Source organism: Triplophysa rosa, linkage group LG18, assembly GCF_024868665.1.
Source record: "Triplophysa rosa linkage group LG18, Trosa_1v2, whole genome shotgun sequence".
NCBI lineage: Eukaryota > Metazoa > Chordata > Actinopteri > Cypriniformes > Nemacheilidae > Triplophysa > Triplophysa rosa.
In genome coordinates, this window is record NC_079907.1 from 5254111 (window position 1) to 5273874 (window position 19764).

The 19764-nt window shown below is 37.8% G+C and overlaps 1 protein-coding gene across 2 annotated transcripts in view; it reads left to right on the top strand.

Moving 5' to 3' along the window:
• The first annotated feature begins 8815 nt into the window (after positions 1-8815).
• The window catches only part of aatkb (apoptosis-associated tyrosine kinase b), a 42343-nt gene continuing 31394 nt past the window's right edge, over positions 8816-19764 (top strand). The window contains exon 1 of one of the 2 annotated variants that reach the window (XM_057358819.1): positions 8816-9468. In XM_057358819.1, the coding sequence (XP_057214802.1) occupies positions 9387-9468 (82 nt within the window). In that variant the 5' untranslated portion in view covers positions 8816-9386. Of the gene's footprint in view, positions 9469-11439; positions 11535-19764 lie in introns of those variants that run through there. The other variant, XM_057358820.1, reaches the window with a different exon arrangement.

Sequence of the window (19764 nt, forward strand, 5' to 3'; positions counted from 1 at the left end):
ATATAATGTCCGTTGTAATGTATTTGTAATAAATTCATGCAGCTGTTTATACTTCATTTGTTGTTTGCTCATCTGGATTTATTTTATATATGTATACGCATGTACATTTAGTTTAATCGGGGTTGGGGTGCCGTGGGAAAAAAACACTACAAAGGGGTGCCTTGCTTTCAAAAAGTTTGGGAACCACTGCTTTAGACAATATTTTACCTTTAATGATGTCTTTTGTATGGGTGTAACGTGATTAAAACGAACAAAACCGTGTTTGAGTACACAATGCATAGTAGCGGTCATCTGTTGGTTAAAAAAAACCTGTTGTGTGAAGTAGTCGTTTAATTGTCAAAGTTGTTACAATGCGCATTGTAAGGTTGAAAGTTTGAGGTTGAAAGTACTGCTCTACCGCCATCTAGTGTTGAAAGTTTATATTGCAGTGGTGTTTCATTAAAGTTTCACATATTTAACATGCTGTCTCTATATTAATTATTAAATTATAGGATATGGGTACCGGGTGTAGTTTGTTTACCTCAGGTTGAAATGCCCGTCTCCATCTGTATCTGCCGACCTCGTCATCTGAAAGAGGGACCCGGGGCACACGAGCTCGACACAACACAACATACCTGGATGTGATTCAAAAAGGGACGGAAGCTGAACGCTACCGTGCTACAAATAGACTGGATGTGAAGGTGAGCTGTGAATGCTTCTGAAATTAGAGCCATGCGATCAGTTTCGAAATGCGATCACGTTGAAATGACAGGATGTGGGTGAAGTGTTTCTTCGCTACTTCATCTCATTTCACGCGATGTATCCACTGTTGTCTTAATCCAAGTCTGAAAGGCCTTTTTGACAGACTCCTCCTTTGCTTCTGGGTTTTATGACAGATTGTTAATGTTTTTTAAAATGCACGTGGCAGGTTGTGTGTTGGTGTCGTACAGGTATGTAAAAAAAAGACAACGCCAAAATTATTTTCAGTTTTTCATTAAGTTACTATTTTGTTTTTGTTTCATTTTTTCATTTCTAAATTCCAAATACTGTTTTTTAATTGCATTTTTCCGAAATTTAAAGTTGTCATATGACACGGCTGAAACGAATATTATCATTTGTTTGAGATGTAATGCAATGTGTATACACGATTCAAGGTTCAAAAACGCTGTATTTTCCACATACTGTGCATGTTTGTATCTCCTCTTTGCCCCGCCTCTCTGAAACGCGCGGATTGTTTGCAAAGCTCATGGCTCTGAAAAGCGAGGTGTGCTATGATTGGACAGTTAACCAGTGCGTAGTGATTGGTCGAATACTGCTAGCTTGTGACAGAAATGTAACACCTCTTACCATATTTAAAACATCGGGGTTCCAAAGCAATTGTACTGACAGGTACGCCCACCTTACTTGCATATACATTTGGGCGGTCTTAGTCAAATCATACCACGAACTGACGTAGATTTGTGGGGGTGTGGTTACACGAGGCGTTTCAGGCAGGTCTGGGTGAGCATTCGCTTTTAGATAGAATGCATCTTTTGTTCCTACACTAATTTTACATGTCTAATACATGCATGGGCAATTTCTAACACACCAACGACACAGAAAACAAGTATTCGCGCCATATGGTCCCTTTAAAACAGGGACAAATTCATATTTATGTTACAACAACACTAATGTTTTTACGTGCATTTTCGTTTGTGCGTCTTTGCATTCTCTCACGCCGTGTCTACACCGGACGTGACCGGCGCGACACGACAAAAGACATTAGAAACGCATTAGAACCCATTAGAATTTAAAATTTTGTCCACACTGGATGCGGCGCGACGTGACAATCCCATTAGAACAAGCCACACCAGTCGCGTTCCCTGCTAAACCCTTCAAAGGGATTAAAGAACATTACTCTTGCGTTAATATGATGTCATATGCTGACGCACTGACGCAAACAGTCTGAGCTGAACAGCTACTAACCGCTTCGTGACAGTGTACTGTCTGTGTACCATGAAAGTTCAGAAGGATCAGGTCAGTAAAATCAGTCTTGTTTAACTGGATTTCATTCATTAATTACATTTTCGCAAAAGTTTAAGTTGGGGTACCGCAATGTTTATTTTCTATAAAAAATGCTAACTTACTGCAAATGATAGCTAACAAATTATTTTAAAATAATGTTAGCACATGAAAGTATTGCAAATAAATTGTTTACTTTACGTTCTTTGTGTATGTTTTTGACCAGCAAACTATGTGTAATGAAGAATTGGTGTAAATTACAGTAGAAGTTAAAGAATTTCTGTCTTAAAGGATTTTTTGGTCACCCTAATAAAATCACTGGGTCTTACCTGGCCACCTCTAAAAAAAGTTCCGGCTACGCCCCTGAATAGGGTGGTCCTATAAATTGATGTGTGCCTGTTCAGTTCACCCATCTACCTCCATCTGTTCCTTCTCATTGCAGTCTCTATAGGGAATATGGGGGTTTTCATAGGGCTCCCCACCGGTGTCTGTACTGCAAATCATCAGCACCACTGTTTTTTCCACAGCATGATGGCAGTTTTTACTTTTATGGAAGCATTTCTTAAATAATTAATCCATTGGTTATTTTTAGGCAATATGAAGTAAAGAACGCGTGAATTGGCAGCTTTTTGTGTTATGCAATGAAAGTTACATAATACAATCCAAATTAAGCTGTAATGTGCATAAGCTTCAGAAGAATCATGCCTGTTTGGCTCTTTGTTACACCTTCTTAAGCTTCTCTTTGTTCTTCATTTACATTCACATTGGCACCCTAAAAAATACTATATATTCTATGTCGTGGGTGATTTTGTTTCATGTCATTCTTTTGGCCTTAGGGGTTTATACCTGTCACAGATGACAACTTTGTTTGCTCTTCACACTGAGAAATGCACATACGGCACTTTGTGAGTTAGATGCTCTTGAGTATAATCGCTTTACTGCGTGTCCAGATTTTGGTTGGCTGTTGCGTTTGATTTAGGAGGCGGCGTGTAATCGTGTTAGATGCCTGTTTGTCGCGCATCCGACTGGATCAAAACAGAAGAGAGATGACAAACGGGAAAAACACCAAAGGGGCTTTGGCTTATATTAGTCATCGTAAGACGTTGCAATTTATGATTCAAGCTGTGGGACTCACAACCTAAAGGGGCAACATTTAAAAAAGCAAAATGGAATCAGGATTTTATTTGTGTCCCATAGAGAAAAGACTTTTGTCATTTTTCACAACTGGCAGTATAATCGCACAATTCCAAAATACCTTACCTTTAAAAATGTCATATAATGCATTTGTCAAGCCAAATGGACAGATGATTGCATAGATGATTGTAAGAGTCATTTATTAACAGACGGTTGTCCTGCAGTCAATGCAGTCTCACACTTGGATGTGTGTGAGGAAAATCAATCATTTTGCTTTCAAAGCAGTATACGAAAAAAACATTTTTGCAGGCTATTCATCCGACTCACAATAAACTCCTAAAATTGTATCTTTTTGTTCGAGTATTGATATTTCGGTCTGTTTTGAAGCCGTATAATTATTTGCATATCGAACATTTTTATTTGTACTCTGTAGTTGAGTTGTTGAAAAAAAAAATAATATCATCGCTGTCCTTTTGAAACCTCACATGTCCAAACGAGCTGTTTTTCTCTTGCAAACCTTTATGTCTTTCTTTCATCCGCAGAACACAAGATAAAAAATATATATACATTATTTAAAGCGTAGGGTTATGTTGACCACACAAATGTGTTTGTTGTGTTTAATTGTTTGTGCTTGACTCATTCGCTATTAGTTTTATTTTGGGATTATGGCTCCCTGGTGGAGACCTAGTTTCTGAAGGCATCTAACAGAGCTATGTTGAGGTAGTTTAATCTACTCATTATATTGAAAATGACGCTGTACTCTCAGATCAATTGAGAATCGTGTTACATCCTCCCACTGTGAAACTGTTTACATACTGTATTTCATTCTCTTTCATAAATAAAACCCTGTGTTTCAGGTAATTTATCTCGTGCTGTGAGCTGTGGTCACATGCGTCCTTTCAACTGTATTGTTTGTGACATGGTTTTTAATATCTTGATCTAGAGAGATGTTAATTTAAGCACAGCTATAATATCAAATCTTCAGTTTGTTTCACTTTTAATATGTAATTTTACTGAGGTATAGCTAATTATGTATAGCTAAACTATGAAGTATCTTGTTCACCGTTAAGTTAACTTTATGTAGTCTAATGCTTTTTTATAAATGTATTTTAAGAGATACCTGATGATTTAAATTGTGTATGGTTAAAGGGATAGTTCACCCAAAAATGAAAATTCTGTGATCTATTACTCACCCTCAGATTGTTCCAAACCTGTATGAATTCATTTGTTTTGCTAAACACAAAGGAAGATATTTGTAAGAATGTCAGTAACCAAACAGATCTGATCCCCCATTGACTCACATAGTATTTATTTTCCCAGTGAATGACAGTGAATGAGGGATGAGATTGGTTTGGTTTGGTTAGTGACATTCTTACAAATATCTTCCTTTGTGTTCAGCAGAACAAAGACATTTATACAAGTTTGGAACAACTTGAGGGTGAGTATTCATGACAGACTTTTTATTTTGAGGTGAACTTTCCCTTTAATATAGGTCAGAGACAGAAGTGCATGCAGCTAAACACAGTTGACACTTGTCCTCTGAATGCTAAATTTCATTCTGTACTGTACACTTATATATATTTTTTATTTTATTTAAGGGAATGGCAATTGTATTCTATACCTGAGTTCATGTACTGATAACTGCATTCACATTATCTGTATAGCTTGTACTGCATTTGTGATCATAGGTATCTAGTAGCTAAAATCAAATGATCAAAAACAGATTAAAAACATCTAACACCATCTATTAGCAAATGTTACAAGATCAGTAGATCCAAGGAGGGTATCAAGCACACACAATCCGGCTCTCCTGCTTCACCGACACACTATCACACTCTCATTTTCTCACTTGATGAGAGAAGCTGTAAGTAATTTGATTTTGAAGGGAAAGTCTCCTCGCTGAGGGCCGATTAAAGTGCAAAGTGCACTAGTATAGAGAGAAATCTGCAACTATCTTAGACATTGAAGGATGTCTCCAGTTTTCAGAATAGTTGTTGATTAACGTTTTTCAGTGACCAATTTTAACATTTAAACGCCTTAGCATTGAATATTTGGTACAATATCTTTCCTTGAAATAACGAATAATACTTGTATTTGTGCTATATGTTTGTGTTAATGTGCATGAGTTTACCATTTTAATTTCCTGTATTTAGGGTGAATAAACATCACAATTTTATTTATATAGCTCTTTTCACAATGTGCATTGTTCAAAAGCTGCTTTACAGGAGAAAATAAGAAAAACACAAAAAAGGTAAAACACAGCACAGTGCATGGTGTTTATAGAACAAGCAGGATCATTCTAGTAAATAATATCTAATAAATGCAGTCTGCCGGTGGTTTATTTAGCATATTATGCATTAAGTGAAAGCTTTGCTGAAAAGATGTGTCTTTAATCTAGATTTAAATTTGGAGAGAGTGTCTGACCCTCGAATAGTATCGGGGAGGCTATTCCAGAGTTATTATTAGTCAGCCAATGTTTTATATCTTCGATGCACTCTGCCAATTTGGATAGCTGGAAGGAATCATCTGGTCTTGATGAGATATATACACTGTAAAAAAAAATCCCGTAAAAAAACAGATGAAGTACTGGCAGAAAATTACCAGCACATTTTCCTTTATTTTACGGACATTTCCATTAATGCTAAAATGCAAATGAATGCAGTGCAAAATGTAAAATACAGGTAAAACAACTGTAAAAATGAACACGGAAAATTCCTTCATATTAATACAGTATATTGTGCCCTATTTTTACGGCTTTTTTTTAGAGTGTAGTTGAGTATCATTTGCATAACAGTGGAAGCTAATTCCATGTTTTCTAATAATGTTGCCAAGGGGCAGCGTGTATATGGAGAATAGCAAGGGTCCTAAAACCGATCCCTGAGGTAATCCATAATTTACTTGATTTAGATTTAAATGATGATTCCCCATTTAAATGGACAAATTGATATCTGTCTGATTAAGATCTGAACCATTGTAGTGCCTGTCCCTGAATACCGGTATAATTGTGTAAGCGATCTAACAGTATGTTATGGTCTAAAGTATCGAACGCAGCACTAAGGTCAAGCAGGACTATTTTTTAAATTAACTAGTTTTAAATTTGTCCTGCTCCGTGTAGTAATCTCATCCCCTCTCTTTTAATTTTGCAATCTCTTTTCTGCTGTCCTCTACAAAGAAAAGAGCTGCTCATGAATTTTGTTTTCCACCTGCAGGCATGTGGACACAGGCAGGATCCAGCAGCGTGTGCGTGCTTGTGCATGCGAGTAAGAAGGATGTGCGAGAGAGATGAGAGAAAGGTGCTTTAAACATTCATCTCCTCAACACTGTATGAGTATAGTGTTTCCACGGCAACCATGGCAGAATGACATATGCTGTTTCAGACAAATAGAATGCTTGACATTGTGACTCAAGTCCCTGAACTACGTGTCCTGTTAGGCTGTAAGGGCATCAAAAAAGGATGAAGGTTACATGCTCATTTTTCATAACATGCATTGTGCTTCTGGGGTAGGCTATTGAATTTACATGCAACAAATCTTGTATCCAGTTTAAGACACATGCATTTGCGCTTTTATAGATTTGTTAAACTGATTTTTAATTTATTCTGCCATATGATCCGAGTTGTGAATTTTATATAAAAAACACTGAACGTTATGAGAGAAATTATTCATGAGCTCCTGCCATACCCAACAGACACAGTTAAAGGGTTGAATATTTCTTCACCAGACCACAGATTTCAGGTGTTTTCTATATGACAAACAAACAAATAACAGTTACTCCAATCAAGGCTTTATTGCCCATTATGGCCTAGACAATAAGCAATTACAGTATGCAATAATTCCGCTGTTTGTCCCAGAATTCTCATCCAAATTAAAACGTCTTTAGCTAGCTACAATGTACTGAAAACATATGTCTCCGTTCATTTTCTTAATCTGGACAATTAAAGCAATATGCCACTCAAGGCCTTCCGTTACAATGATTACACAGGGAGATCTTACCGATTCAATCAACAACCAAATAAACTGTCATTTCCTTTACTTTTCTGCTTTTCTGCTTATAGGTTTTGTGCTGCTTTAGGTTACTTTTGAAACTTTGTATTGTAGTAAAATCTGTATTGTTGACCCTTGTTTGATACAACAAATTATTTGTAATATTCTTTATTTGTATGGTGCAGACTAACTAAATGACAAATTATAAAACAAGTAGTTCCTCATTATGATTAGTGAAGCCATGTTCAAAGTCATTGTATCAACATGCCTCTTCATCTGTGTTGCCTAGCAACTACTTTGTTGTATTGTTTCTGAAAAACTACATTGCTTAGCGGAAGATTAATATTTGTTTTATCAATATTTGTAGGCTTACATTTTGTTACATTTTGTTCATTTTTTAAAGCCTTGCCAGGTGTGGAATACTGTAACTGTTCTAAAAAAGCAATAAGCCTGTGATTATAGTGTGTGAAACAAGGGCTCTAAAAATTACTGTAGCTTTTACTATAATAAAATGTAGTTAATTATAGTACACTATAAATACTTTAGTTTTACTATAGTATCTACAAATTTTACTACAGTTTCATACTCTTCGGAAGATGTTAACACTGGTCCAGCAGCACATTTATCTTACATATATAATTAAGTCTTAAATATATTCGTTTAACATTTTGATTTTGTTATAAATGTTCTGTTTGTTATATTGTGTTCAAACGTTTATGCAGTGTTAAAAAACTAAAACAGGAAGTTCTTCTGGACCAGCGTTGTGAATGCGTTTCGAAGTGGTCTATAGCGTTTTTGTCAATATGGGAAAAGCTCCATCAAGATCCAACAAGTTGATTTCGCCTCAGTAAGTTGTATATCTCAACTCATTCTTCATCTGTGGTTAAATCACTGTATTGCTCAGCCTTGGATGATTTTAAATAACTAATAAATAAAATGACAGCAGCAATACGATTAACGGCAATGTTGAATAAATAGCCTAGTTATAATTTCTCCCTATATGTAGTATAATAAATTCACGCAGGGGCGTAGCTACATGGTGGCCATGGGTGGCCACGGGTGGCCACGGCTACCCCTGAATGATGGATGGCCACCTATCTGGCCACCTCTGTTGTGCGAAGCAATTTTAAGATGTGTGTCGGAGTTTACGGAGTGCGTATGCACTGAAAGTAACGCGAGAACATTACTCTCGCGTTAATATGATGTCATACGCTGACGCACTGACGCAAACAGTCTGAGCGCTATAGCTGAACAGCTGCTAACCGCTTCGTGACAGGTACTGTCTGTGTACCATGGAAGTTCATCGCGAGCAGAAGGATAAGGTCAGTAAAATCAGTCTTGTTTAACTGGATTTCATTCATTAATTACATTTTCGCGAAAGTTTAAGTTGGGGTACTGCAATGTTTATTTTCTATAAAAAAATGCTAACTTACTGCAAACGATAGCTAGCAAATTATTTTAAAATAATGTTAGCACATGAAAGAGTTTCTGTCTGTAAGGATTTTTTGGTCACCCTAATAAAATCACTGGGTCATGCCTGGCCAAATCTAGATTGTGGACTATAGTTCACAGTTTGGCTCATTAATTTAGAATTAAGTTATCGTGCGGTCACCAATATGCGTTGATTGGCTTTCTTGCTTCTGTCTCAAGAGAGCTTGGTCCAATCAGAGCTGAAAGCGGAAACTAGTCGTTGTATAAGAAAGCAAAAGCGTCAATCCCAGCTGCGGTTCTGGCGCAATCCCCTCCCATCAGCGGATTCCAGCAGAACTGTGATTCTGCGGAGCTATCGTAATGTGTAAAATGGCGCTGTGTCTTTCAGAACTGGACAGCTCCCATTAGGCTTATTAAAGAGCCGTCTAAACAGCTTGATTTGAGATTAAATCAAGCGGAGGACAAAGCCATTAAAATGAATGACAGATTTAGCTTTTCATCGTAATCTTGACATTCTGTCAGTGCTCCACAGGACGTGCGCGTCGTTTGGTGCAGAGACCACAGAAGACCCTCAATGGTGCCTCCGCAGAGACCTTCTCAAAAAGAATGACCAAAGAAGATTCAGAGGAACACATCAATGGCTCGCGATGACAGACATCGATGAAATGGACTGAAATATTCAACTTAACCCGTGGATTTATCCGTCTGTTCGGCAGTCTTTCTATAACATGGGGAGAGAGAGCACAGAACCAACGAAAGCTGTGTTTAAAACGAGAGAATGACACGTTTGGACTGATATTAAAGTCTTTTATTTAATATCAAAGCTGTTTTAATGCTGGACTTCATCTTATCTTCAGCATGCCAGCCTCTCTAGCAATGCTGATCATGTCTGCGTCGTTTTTCAACCCGAGTTTTGCACTGAGCTCTCATTTTGACTCAGGTAGGTTGTTTCGATACGCCACTGCTATTTTTCATAAATACATTTATATGCATGGATATTTTGTGCCATTTAAACCGTAGTGCACGTGCACGAATGTGTAGCGTTTCATCAAGTAACGAGATTTCTGTAGAGATCGCCATCCCAGCATCAAATGGTCAAGGGGGTTTAAAAGAAGCTCTTCGAAATTACGCTTTTTTTTAAATTAAAATGTCATTAGGTTCGTTTTATTTCTTGCCGTTCTTTTCCTCAACCATAATTTTATATCAAATGAATGTAGGATTGTATGCCTAATTCAATGCTTCAAGCCATGTTGACCTGTTAAGGTACTGTAAGCAAAATGACTCAATTTGCCTCTCCACACGTCCACTGAATCGCATGCCAAAGGTGAGAGGTGGAGGTGTGAGATTGGCAGAGAGACGCACAAGTAGCCATTTCTGATTGGATAAGGTGGGCACTATCATCCTCCTGGGAGGTTTGTGTGTAGTAAAGAGTTCATTAGGGATATAATGACCGGTGAATGAGGAAGAATCCAACTTGGATCAACTACAAGTTCAATTAATAGAAGTTATGAGTCGTTTAAGCTCAACACACATACACACAATAACACATAATTTAGCCTACTCAAAATATGAAAAAAAAAATTGGTTCAGTGTGTACAGTATTAAACATCTGATTATGGTTATCCATATTTAGTTGATATTTGAGTTGTGCTTTGGTTAGATTTCAGCTACATTTTAGGGAGCAGTTCATCCTAAAATTAATATTATTTATTTATTAACATGTTCCTCCAGGTGTGTTTTATGTCAGTATCATATTTTATATCCGTATGTCTGGTTTGGAACAGCATGATGGTGAATATGTAATAAAACTATTTTTATTTTTTGGGCGAACAATCTCCCCGTGGTGTGAAAATGAGCCATCTTGTGGGTGGGAGGTTGCTAACAGTGAATGGTATTCCCTTACCTCGCCAATGTGTTTGTTGCCTCCTGATATGGTTGTCATGGTTACCAAGAGGGTCCGCAGCCTCAGATTTGGAACCCCCTAAGAAGCTGTTCAGTTTTCAGGGTTTTTTTGCATTACCTGTTAGGATATTGATTAATTTCATTGTAATGTGTTCTGTGTGGCTTCCACAAATTCGCTTTCACATTGGAATTTCATTCTGCCATTTCGCATTTTTAATTTCGACTAGCAGACCTCGTCCCATCTTTGACTCTAATCTTGTCCGTAAGCAGTGATCAAATGGTCAACTGGGTGTTTCTGTCAAGGTGATAAATGGAAGGAGGGCACATCATGAAGTCTGGGAATGATTAAAAGGAGATAAAAGACAGAATCTGTCATTTGGTGTCTGTTTCAGACTATGCTACTGGAGCCTGATTCAAATTGCTTTAGTCATTTTACCTATATATTTATTAGGTTACTCATCTCTCTTTCTCAATCCATTCAACGTGGTAGTTGTGTTAAAAATGCAGTCGGTTTCACCGTGCACTTGGTTATTAGGAGGTCTTGAATTGCATTCATTAATAGTTTTTACACCATAATTTCCATTGTACTCGCATGTATTGTGTTGTATCGTGCTTGAAGATGACTCACAGTTGTTCTCTGAATTCATGAGATGTATCATTTCGATAGTTTAGAATGTTAGACATCTTCGTGAATCATGGTGATGTAACCCTGAGCATCATTCCAGCAGAATCCTCTTAATGGATTTTAAAACAAGTAACTATAAAAGATATAATAAAAAAAGTCGTCAAATAGCTTCAAAACAACATTACCTTTTGGTCAGCAGCTCCGGTTTGTTTTTGAGATTTTCTGTAATGTACAAATCGGAACAGCATAGGACTGGGAGGTCTGGCGATGGTAGTGATGACATCACCTGTCTGGAAGCAGTGTTTGTTGGGTAATTTGTGGTAGAGTTGGCAGCGCTCCCATGCCAGCCTTCAGAGCTCAAGTTTCTTGACCGCCCGACAATCAGACTCGCCTTTAGCATTTGACTCTTCCTGAAAGACCTCATGCTGTTTTGCTTCCTGCTTGTGAGTGCGCAAGAGCTGACCAAAAACAACATATCGGTAGGAACATTTTTCACGAGACTACCAGATGCATGCTTATAAATCGTAGAGATTTTGATGAAAATGCGACATTTGATTTAATGAAATTGAGCGAGCGTGTTTGCGCTGAGCGTGTCTGGTATGAGACATAACCGTGCTGAGATATTGTTTTTGAAGGACGTAGCTCTTACAGGATGCCGGTTGAAGGGCAGTAATATGGCATCGGGTGTAAACAATCTGGAATAGGTCAGTGTGAGTTGAGTGCCGCTATGATTTATCTAAGCTTGGCTTATTTAATAGAATTAGAATAAGTACCACAGAATCTGATTTATAATCAGATTTGGCTGTTTCCCACCATGTTTGTTCTGTTCTAGTTCAACTCCCTATGCATTCACATTTATAACGCATTTAAGGTTTAGATCTCTTTTGTATTGGAGTCAAACCCATATCCTTGATGTTAAAAGCACAATGTTCTATCATTCGAGCTTTAAGAACTTGGCACTGTGGGATGTAAAGACCTACTTGACACTGTAGTATGTGCTTCGGCAGACTTTGTTACTTTCAGGATTTGCTCTCTGCACTTCTGTTCTACAGTAAGCAAAGCTCTCCACACCCACATTTTTGCTCAGAGCTTTATCATTTTACACTGCTCTATCTATATCTGAGAGTCTGCTTTCCAGGATCCAACAAGTCGCTTTGATTGTAAGAGGGCTTTTGCTAATGGCGCTGTTTCTGCAGAACTACTGTGCAAGTGTGTGTGTTTGTGTAAAGAGGGAAAGTGAGTTTGTGGGAGTGCTCAGAAGATGGAGGAGGATAATCGATCCTGATGAGGAGAGGAATAGAGGAGATAGAAAACACAAGGCCATCATCTTTCCTTTTGTCTGTTTCAGATTCTCCATGGGGTGCAAAATGGATGAAAATCCATAATTGTTTTGTGTACTGTAAGTTTAGGACTTATATGTTTAAACAAGGAGACTGAATGTTTGTGTCTTCACAAATGTTTGATTATAATACCGAGCACATATATTCTAATAAGCAAGTTTGCCTGAGGAGGTAACCATAGCAACAGTGGATTGAGCGCTTTCTGTTATGCAGTTTTTTAGAAATATTTAGGAATATTGAGATAACATTTCTATATCCCCAATTTTTTTATAAGCTCGTACATAGTTGACATTTGGTTATACCCAGCTAACACAGTACGTTCCCCTAACGTTAGTACAAAGGTAGGGGAACCTTCCCCAAACCTGAAGGGAACGTTCTCTTTACGTTAAGAGTACTTTCTTGAAAAAAAAACAATAGGAAAGGTTAGGATATATGTTCTGGGAACCAAGCGCTAACGTTTCAAGAACGTTCTGGGAACCAAAAAATGGTTAGCTGGGTATAAATTATCCCTTGAAATTTACCTATTGAGTAAACCTTAAAGAAAAACATGAACTCCCAAAAGTCACTGTATAATTTGCACACTGTTTCCTTTCATAAAGGCTTCTTATTACTCTTTGTATTGATTTCTTTATTGATTAAGAACCATCAGAATGGATATACAAAACATGGCTCAGTAGTCTTTGCTTTTACAAACAAAGCTTGAAAGATATGCAAGTCTAGCACAACTGTGTATTATAAATGCGAATTTAATAGGACGCGAGACATTTATTTGCTAAGATGCATGAAAGTTTGTTGAAAAAAAACAAGACTCAAAAGAGTGTGTTATCTGCGCGTATTCTTTGAGTATTGAAAAAAAGCATTTGAAAGCCTGTGCTGTGCTTGTAAACAATATTTTTTGAGTCTGAAAAACATGGCTGAGTGTAGGCAGGTTATTTAGTGCGAGAAAATAGAAAAATGGTGACCTAGAACAGAAATGAGGTACTCGTATCGTTTTTATGCTCAGTGTTATGCTGTATACTCTTAGCTCTTTTTTCCTGAGGCCAAAAACACATGTAAAAACTTTGAGTAGCGCAAGAGCTTTATTGGGCTTGAGTGTTACCCTTGCATTCATATTATGCATTAAATACAAGCATAATTTTCCTCTTAAAAAGAAACCCCAAATGTGAGCAATTTTACAATAATATTTCTGTATAGCCTACTACTAGAAGTCTAAAGCTTATTCTCATTTTTCACTATTCCAGCTGTACACTGGGCAGCATTGAATGGCATATTGTTCTTTGATTCCTCAATTTCAACATTTTCAATCCTCATAAAAAGCTAAAGTATTTATTTATAGGATTATTTCTGTTCAAAACAGATGTTAAAGGGGTCATATGGCGCGGTGTTTTTCTGTGTCTTCAGTGGGTTATAAGTTGCCCATGCATGTATTAGACACGTAAAACCACACCCCCACAAATCTACGTCAGTTCGTGGTATGATTTGACTAAGACCGCCCAAATGTATATGCAAGTAAGGTGGGCGTATCTTTCAGTAGAATTGCTTTGGAAACTGATGTTACATTTCTGTCACACGCTTGCAGTATTCGACCAATCACTACGCACTGGTTAACTGGCCAATCATAGCACCCCTCGCTTTTCAGAGCGATGAGCTTTGCAAAAAATCCGCGCGTTTCAGAGAGGCGGGGCAAAGAGGAGATACAAACATGCACGGTATGTGGAAAATACAGCATTTTTGAACCTTAACTCGTGTATACACAGTGAATTACATCTAAAACAAACGATAACATTCGTTTTAGCCGTGTCATATGACCCCTTTAAATTTCACTTATCCACTTCATTGATGCATCTAGAACTGGCAGCAGGTTTGCAAACATAATAAATTAATCCCTACAGATGGGCCAGAACCCCCCTTTAGACATTGAGGGTAAAAAATGCAGCAGTTAAGCATTTGCTGAAGAAAAGTTGCTGTCATTCCAGACTGCAGTGACCCAGAAAATACAGATGGATTACACAGCAAAATCACTCATGTTAGAACAAAAATGCTGGAGGGGTACACTGTACAGACAAGAAGTTTGACTGTAGGAGTCATTTCGTATGATGGAGTCAGATCATATGATGCCTTGCATAGGAGGGGATTACATCGCTCTCTTCTTGTCTACAGTATATATTTAGCATGTTGATGGACGGCAAGCAAACAGTCAAGCTCAATATGAAATCCATTTGGTACATTCTCTCTCTCTCTCTCTCTCTCTCTCTCTCTCCATCATGCCATCAGGGCAGCCGGTGTAATATTATTATATGAACACAATGTTGAATACAAGATCATATCTGCACATTTGTTTCAGATTGTAGAAAGCTAGGCATCGAGTTAAGGGTCAATATAAACGTGAGAGAAACATAAACGTGTATGTGTTTATGTATTTATAAATTAAAGGAATAGTTCACCCAAAAATGAAAATTCTGTGATCATTTACTCACCCTCAAGTTGTTCCAGACCTGAATACATTTATTTGTCATGTACAACACAAAAAAAGATGTGGGAATGTGGGAAGCAAATCAGTTCTGGGGCACCATTGATAGATTTGTTCCTACTATGGTAGTCAATAGTGCCCCAGAACTGTTTGGTTAAAAACATTCTTACAAATTAAATTTGTACATGCTTGAAACAACTTGAGGGTGAGTAAATGATGAAAGAAATTTCCTTTTTGGGTGAACTATCCCTTTAAAGTGTGGGAAACCCCTGTTAATGCATGCATGCAGGTTTGACTGTGTGTGTGATCAAGAAGTGTTGAGTTTACACAGCAGATGCTTGTCTCTATGTATCCATAGCAAGGGCTGACACAGATGTCACACCATCCCATCATTTCGGTCTCATTAATCAAATCCTGATTAGTATAGCCTGAAGACTTCATTCACAGGATGCTGAATCACCTGTCACCCTGAGCAACCAGAGGTTATTTATGATGAGTTAATGGCAGGGCATATGAAGACGCACGTAGTAGGGGTGTAACAATACATCGATATGGATCGCTGTATCGATTAATTTTCTATATTTTGGTTTCATTTGTGAGTTATTAAAAATGTAACTGCATGTGTAAACTAGGCAAGTAATATCAAAATATCAATTAAATTAATCGAATCGAATCGCAAACATTTCCGAGGTATCGGCAAATATCGAATCGCTGGCGGAGAATATCGATATGATGACCTGTCCCGATTTACACCCCTAGTACATAGGTGCTAGTCGGTGTAGTTATTGAAAGACGTCATTTTTATATATTTTCCTGCAATCTAACTGTAATTTCAGCTACATGACTGTTTTTCATAGTCTCACTGAGAAACGGTCTGTTTTGCTGCTGTGCCTTGAAGACGTCTGTATTTAAATGGCCTGTTGTGATTGACTAGCCTTTGCGTTCAGGTCTTATTAGTTAGTCTGAAAACAACGTTGTGTTTAAATGGGATTGAAATTATGATGCAATGATAATATGAGTGTTAATGCGGCTAAATAAATCACTTGATTTTATTAAAGTTACGCAGAATAATCATAATCATCAGTTACAGTCTTCACTGTTTCTAGTCCAAACCCAAATTCTAGAGATCAGGCTATGCTATTTATACATACAGTAATTGAACTGTTATCCAGTCCTGACCTTCAAAGCCCACATCATGTTATATGCATCGAAATTAATGAAACGTATGTAGCCTCCCTGTCTCCATGGCAACGGCTGTTAAGCATCCATGGCACAGTGTGAGCACACTTAAGCTTTCCATTCTCAATGCGTAATCACGCTGTTGCCATCTATAACCACAGCAACAGCAGGACCAACAATTGAGGTTTTAAGGGAATTAGAGGCACTGCCAACATTGAGGTCTTGTAGATCCATCATTCAAAGACGAACCAAAATGGAAAAATGTTATTCTCTACAAATCTGATAAAAAATCTGCAAAATTCGGCATACCCGTGTATTCTTTGGTGAATATACAGTACTGTATGTGTGAGAAAAGATCATTTCGGGAAGTCGTGCCACTCGGCGGCCATCTTTGCAACCTGCCTCCGGGCAGTTAGGGCAGTTATTACGTAATTCAAACAAGACGTGAATGGGAATACTGATATTTAAAACAACATTTAAAAATGACGTAAACTGTCCATAACATTTGTTTCCAATGATCAATTTGAATTTCATGTTTCTTTAGATACGCATGCGCAAAGCTTCGTTAGGGCGGCCATATTTAGCGTTGCATTCCTCCCCATTCCTTTCAATTGCAGTGATGCATCTTGTTAATATTAATACTGTATCTTTGGAGTGAGTCACTACGTCATTGTGTTTTTTTAAGTCATTGGAGAAATCTCCTAAATTAGTGAATATCTCCTAAAATTCACATTTAAAATGGGGTATAGCAGCTAATGTTTTATTATTTTATGTTTGCTTAGTCCTTGCAGTCTTAGAAATATGCACTGAAACATTAATTATTTTTCATTTTAATTATTTATGGATAGGTGTTTGTGTCGTGCTTTAATGAGTTGCACAAGGTTAGAGAAAATATGTTTCTGCAGCTTATTTTTGGTAAATTGTTGGCAGGTGTGGAATAACCATTTGGCGTATAGGGACTTCTCCCAGGGGCTAGCGTCCCCCTGGAACGCAAAATACTAGCGCGATGGGGCCGGAATGCAATCGGGGACAGACGGAATAGATGGAGGGGCGGCTCTTGGACATGAAGTCCAGGGCCGTTTTTTAGATGGTCGGTTGATGTTTTTTTACATATTAAACCATCCTGAGCTGGTGTAAGCTGGTCTACCTTATCTGCTAATCTTATAAATACTCCAAACCCTTTTCAAATCAGCAAAAAAGACCGTCCAATAAGAACCAGCAAACCAACCTAGGCTGGTTCAAGCTGTCTTTTCAACACGAAAAAGAACTCACATTACAATTCAGCTGCAGTGAAATATGATTAGTCAGACACAAGTAACTCCTGGTTTCAAAGAAAATATTTTAACAAGAAATATGCCCCGAGGCTAAAAGCAATGATGGGACATTTGCATGCTTTCCAGCTTCTGATATTAAGAGAACCGGGGAAATGCTAAATTGATCTCTATCGCAGAATATATCTTTGAGAATCTTTGGCATCGTTGAATTCTATAGTACATTGTCTTCCTTTTTACTTCTTCATAATTATTTTATAAAACTGCTCTGCATCGTAGGAGCTCTTAAGAACTTTGTTACAACGTGCCATTATCTACTGCTTCACTTATACATACGTTTAAAATTTAATGTCATGTTCTCGTCCTCAAAGCACGAGGAACCTCGCAGCATATCCCGACCCAAAGCAGACAGGAATGCGTTTGAAGACTTTAAAAGGATGCCAGTGTTTGTTTTTAGTAGAGGTTACGTAACTTGGTTACGTAAGTTGCACAAAACCATGCCGAGATTTGCTTTTCTGAGAGGAGATGATGTAGTGAGTGTCTACCAAGATCAGACATGAAATATTATGCGATTTGGATTCCTTGGGCTGGTTCCCACTGTGAAGACCGTCAGATTTTATTGCTGATTAAAAGCATATTATTACAACACAGGCTTTTAGAGAGTTCTTTTTGTTTTTTGTCTTCTAAGGGTGCTCCCATGAAAGAAAGCAACATAGCGTACTAGGTTTTGAAACAGAGGCATAGATGAAGGATGGCAGGTGAACCATTTGTGGGCTTTATTTCTATCGATTTTGTATTTCTGTATCCATCACTTAGTCTTTGAGGGCATAATGACGGGTTCTCACCACAGTTGGACTTGGAGAACTCAGATTCTATTCCTGTCACAAGCATCATGTAAACACTTTGAATTGGGGGGGGGGTGGTATTGATTCGAATGGCTTCTTACTGTGCAGAGTAGCCCAGCAGTATGTGTGGTGTGTATCCTGGCATGTGCTAGTTGGCAGATTCCTGTCCACTGCATGTCCAAAGAGCCAGCGACCCACCTTTCATGACTTACTTAATTGATATACACACACAAGCAAGTACATTCATTCATTTACATTAATTTATGCATTTGACAGATGCTTTTATCCAAAGCGACTTACATTGCATTATACTATACATTTGTTTCTAATTATGTATCTATAGTTGTGTACTAAGTTCACTTTTGTCTCATTGGGCTTTCCAGCAAATAGCTTAGACAAGAGGATGCATGTTTGAAATATGATTAATATTCACCCCATGCAGCAAGGAATAAAGATATGACACAATGGGATGCCTTTGTTTCATGAATCAGTATGTCTTAAAGAGATCTTTATTTCAGCTAGTGTGATGAGGAGACTTGACCAAACCAACGGCTCCCTCCATTCCTCTCCCTTTGAAAGCAGTACAGTGGCTGACACAGAACTAAGATGTCGTCACCTTTCACTTCTTTGCTGAAGGAGATAACGTATTTACGAAATGCGCTCTGTAGAGCAGTTTGTCCATTTAGGGCTACTGTAGAAACAACATGGCGAATTCCATGTGAGGGGACCCGCGGTGTACGTAGATAGAAATATTTCATTCTAAGCTAATAAAAACATAACGCTTCGTTGTGTAAGGTCTTTATACACCTCTGAAGACATAGCCATGTATATTATATTGCATTTCTGTCAATAGATCCTCCAAAAAATTACACACAGCACCTTTAAGAAAATGAGATCACAGATGAAGTGTAGTTTACCGAATCCAGCTATAAGGACACGGTGGGAAAAGGGATTGTTGAATTGTTAAATGTGCCAACCTACAAAATTAAATGAAGTGTTTTTTGACGTAAGTTTAAAGGTATCAGGAGAATCAGAAAGACAGACGGGTCAAGTAATAACAAGCTACCAGTGAACTCCGAGGTATCACTGACACAAATGTTTGTGTCAGAATTTCCTGCACTGCTGAAGTAAGCCAATCTGTGTCCCTGGTGTAAAATGTGTCACATTTGCTGATGGTGACTGTACAGAAAGCAGGCCATTAGTATTTGGGTCAGAGTTTGTAAAAAGTAGGACGAATGTCTTTGTATTAGACTTGACTAGCAAACTATGTGAAATAGGGTGTACAATACTGCAAACAAACTAGTCACCATGGGTTTTTTGTCTTGTGAGAGGATGCATGCAAAATGTTTTTGTATGAAAATGGTGGCACTCAGGAAGATTTACTGATACTGATACTGCACATTTACCAATGTTGATGCATTTAATTTTCTTGAAAGTTCCTACTGTACATTACATGATAAATGCTCTTTGTAAGTGTGTAAAACATATCTATTTGATTTCATTATTCTAGAAGACTTCTTCAAAACACACGCAGTACAGTCTATGGCTTCTGTTTAAAGCTAAAACTACACCCAAAAGAAAAGTAAAAATGCAGGTTTAAACAA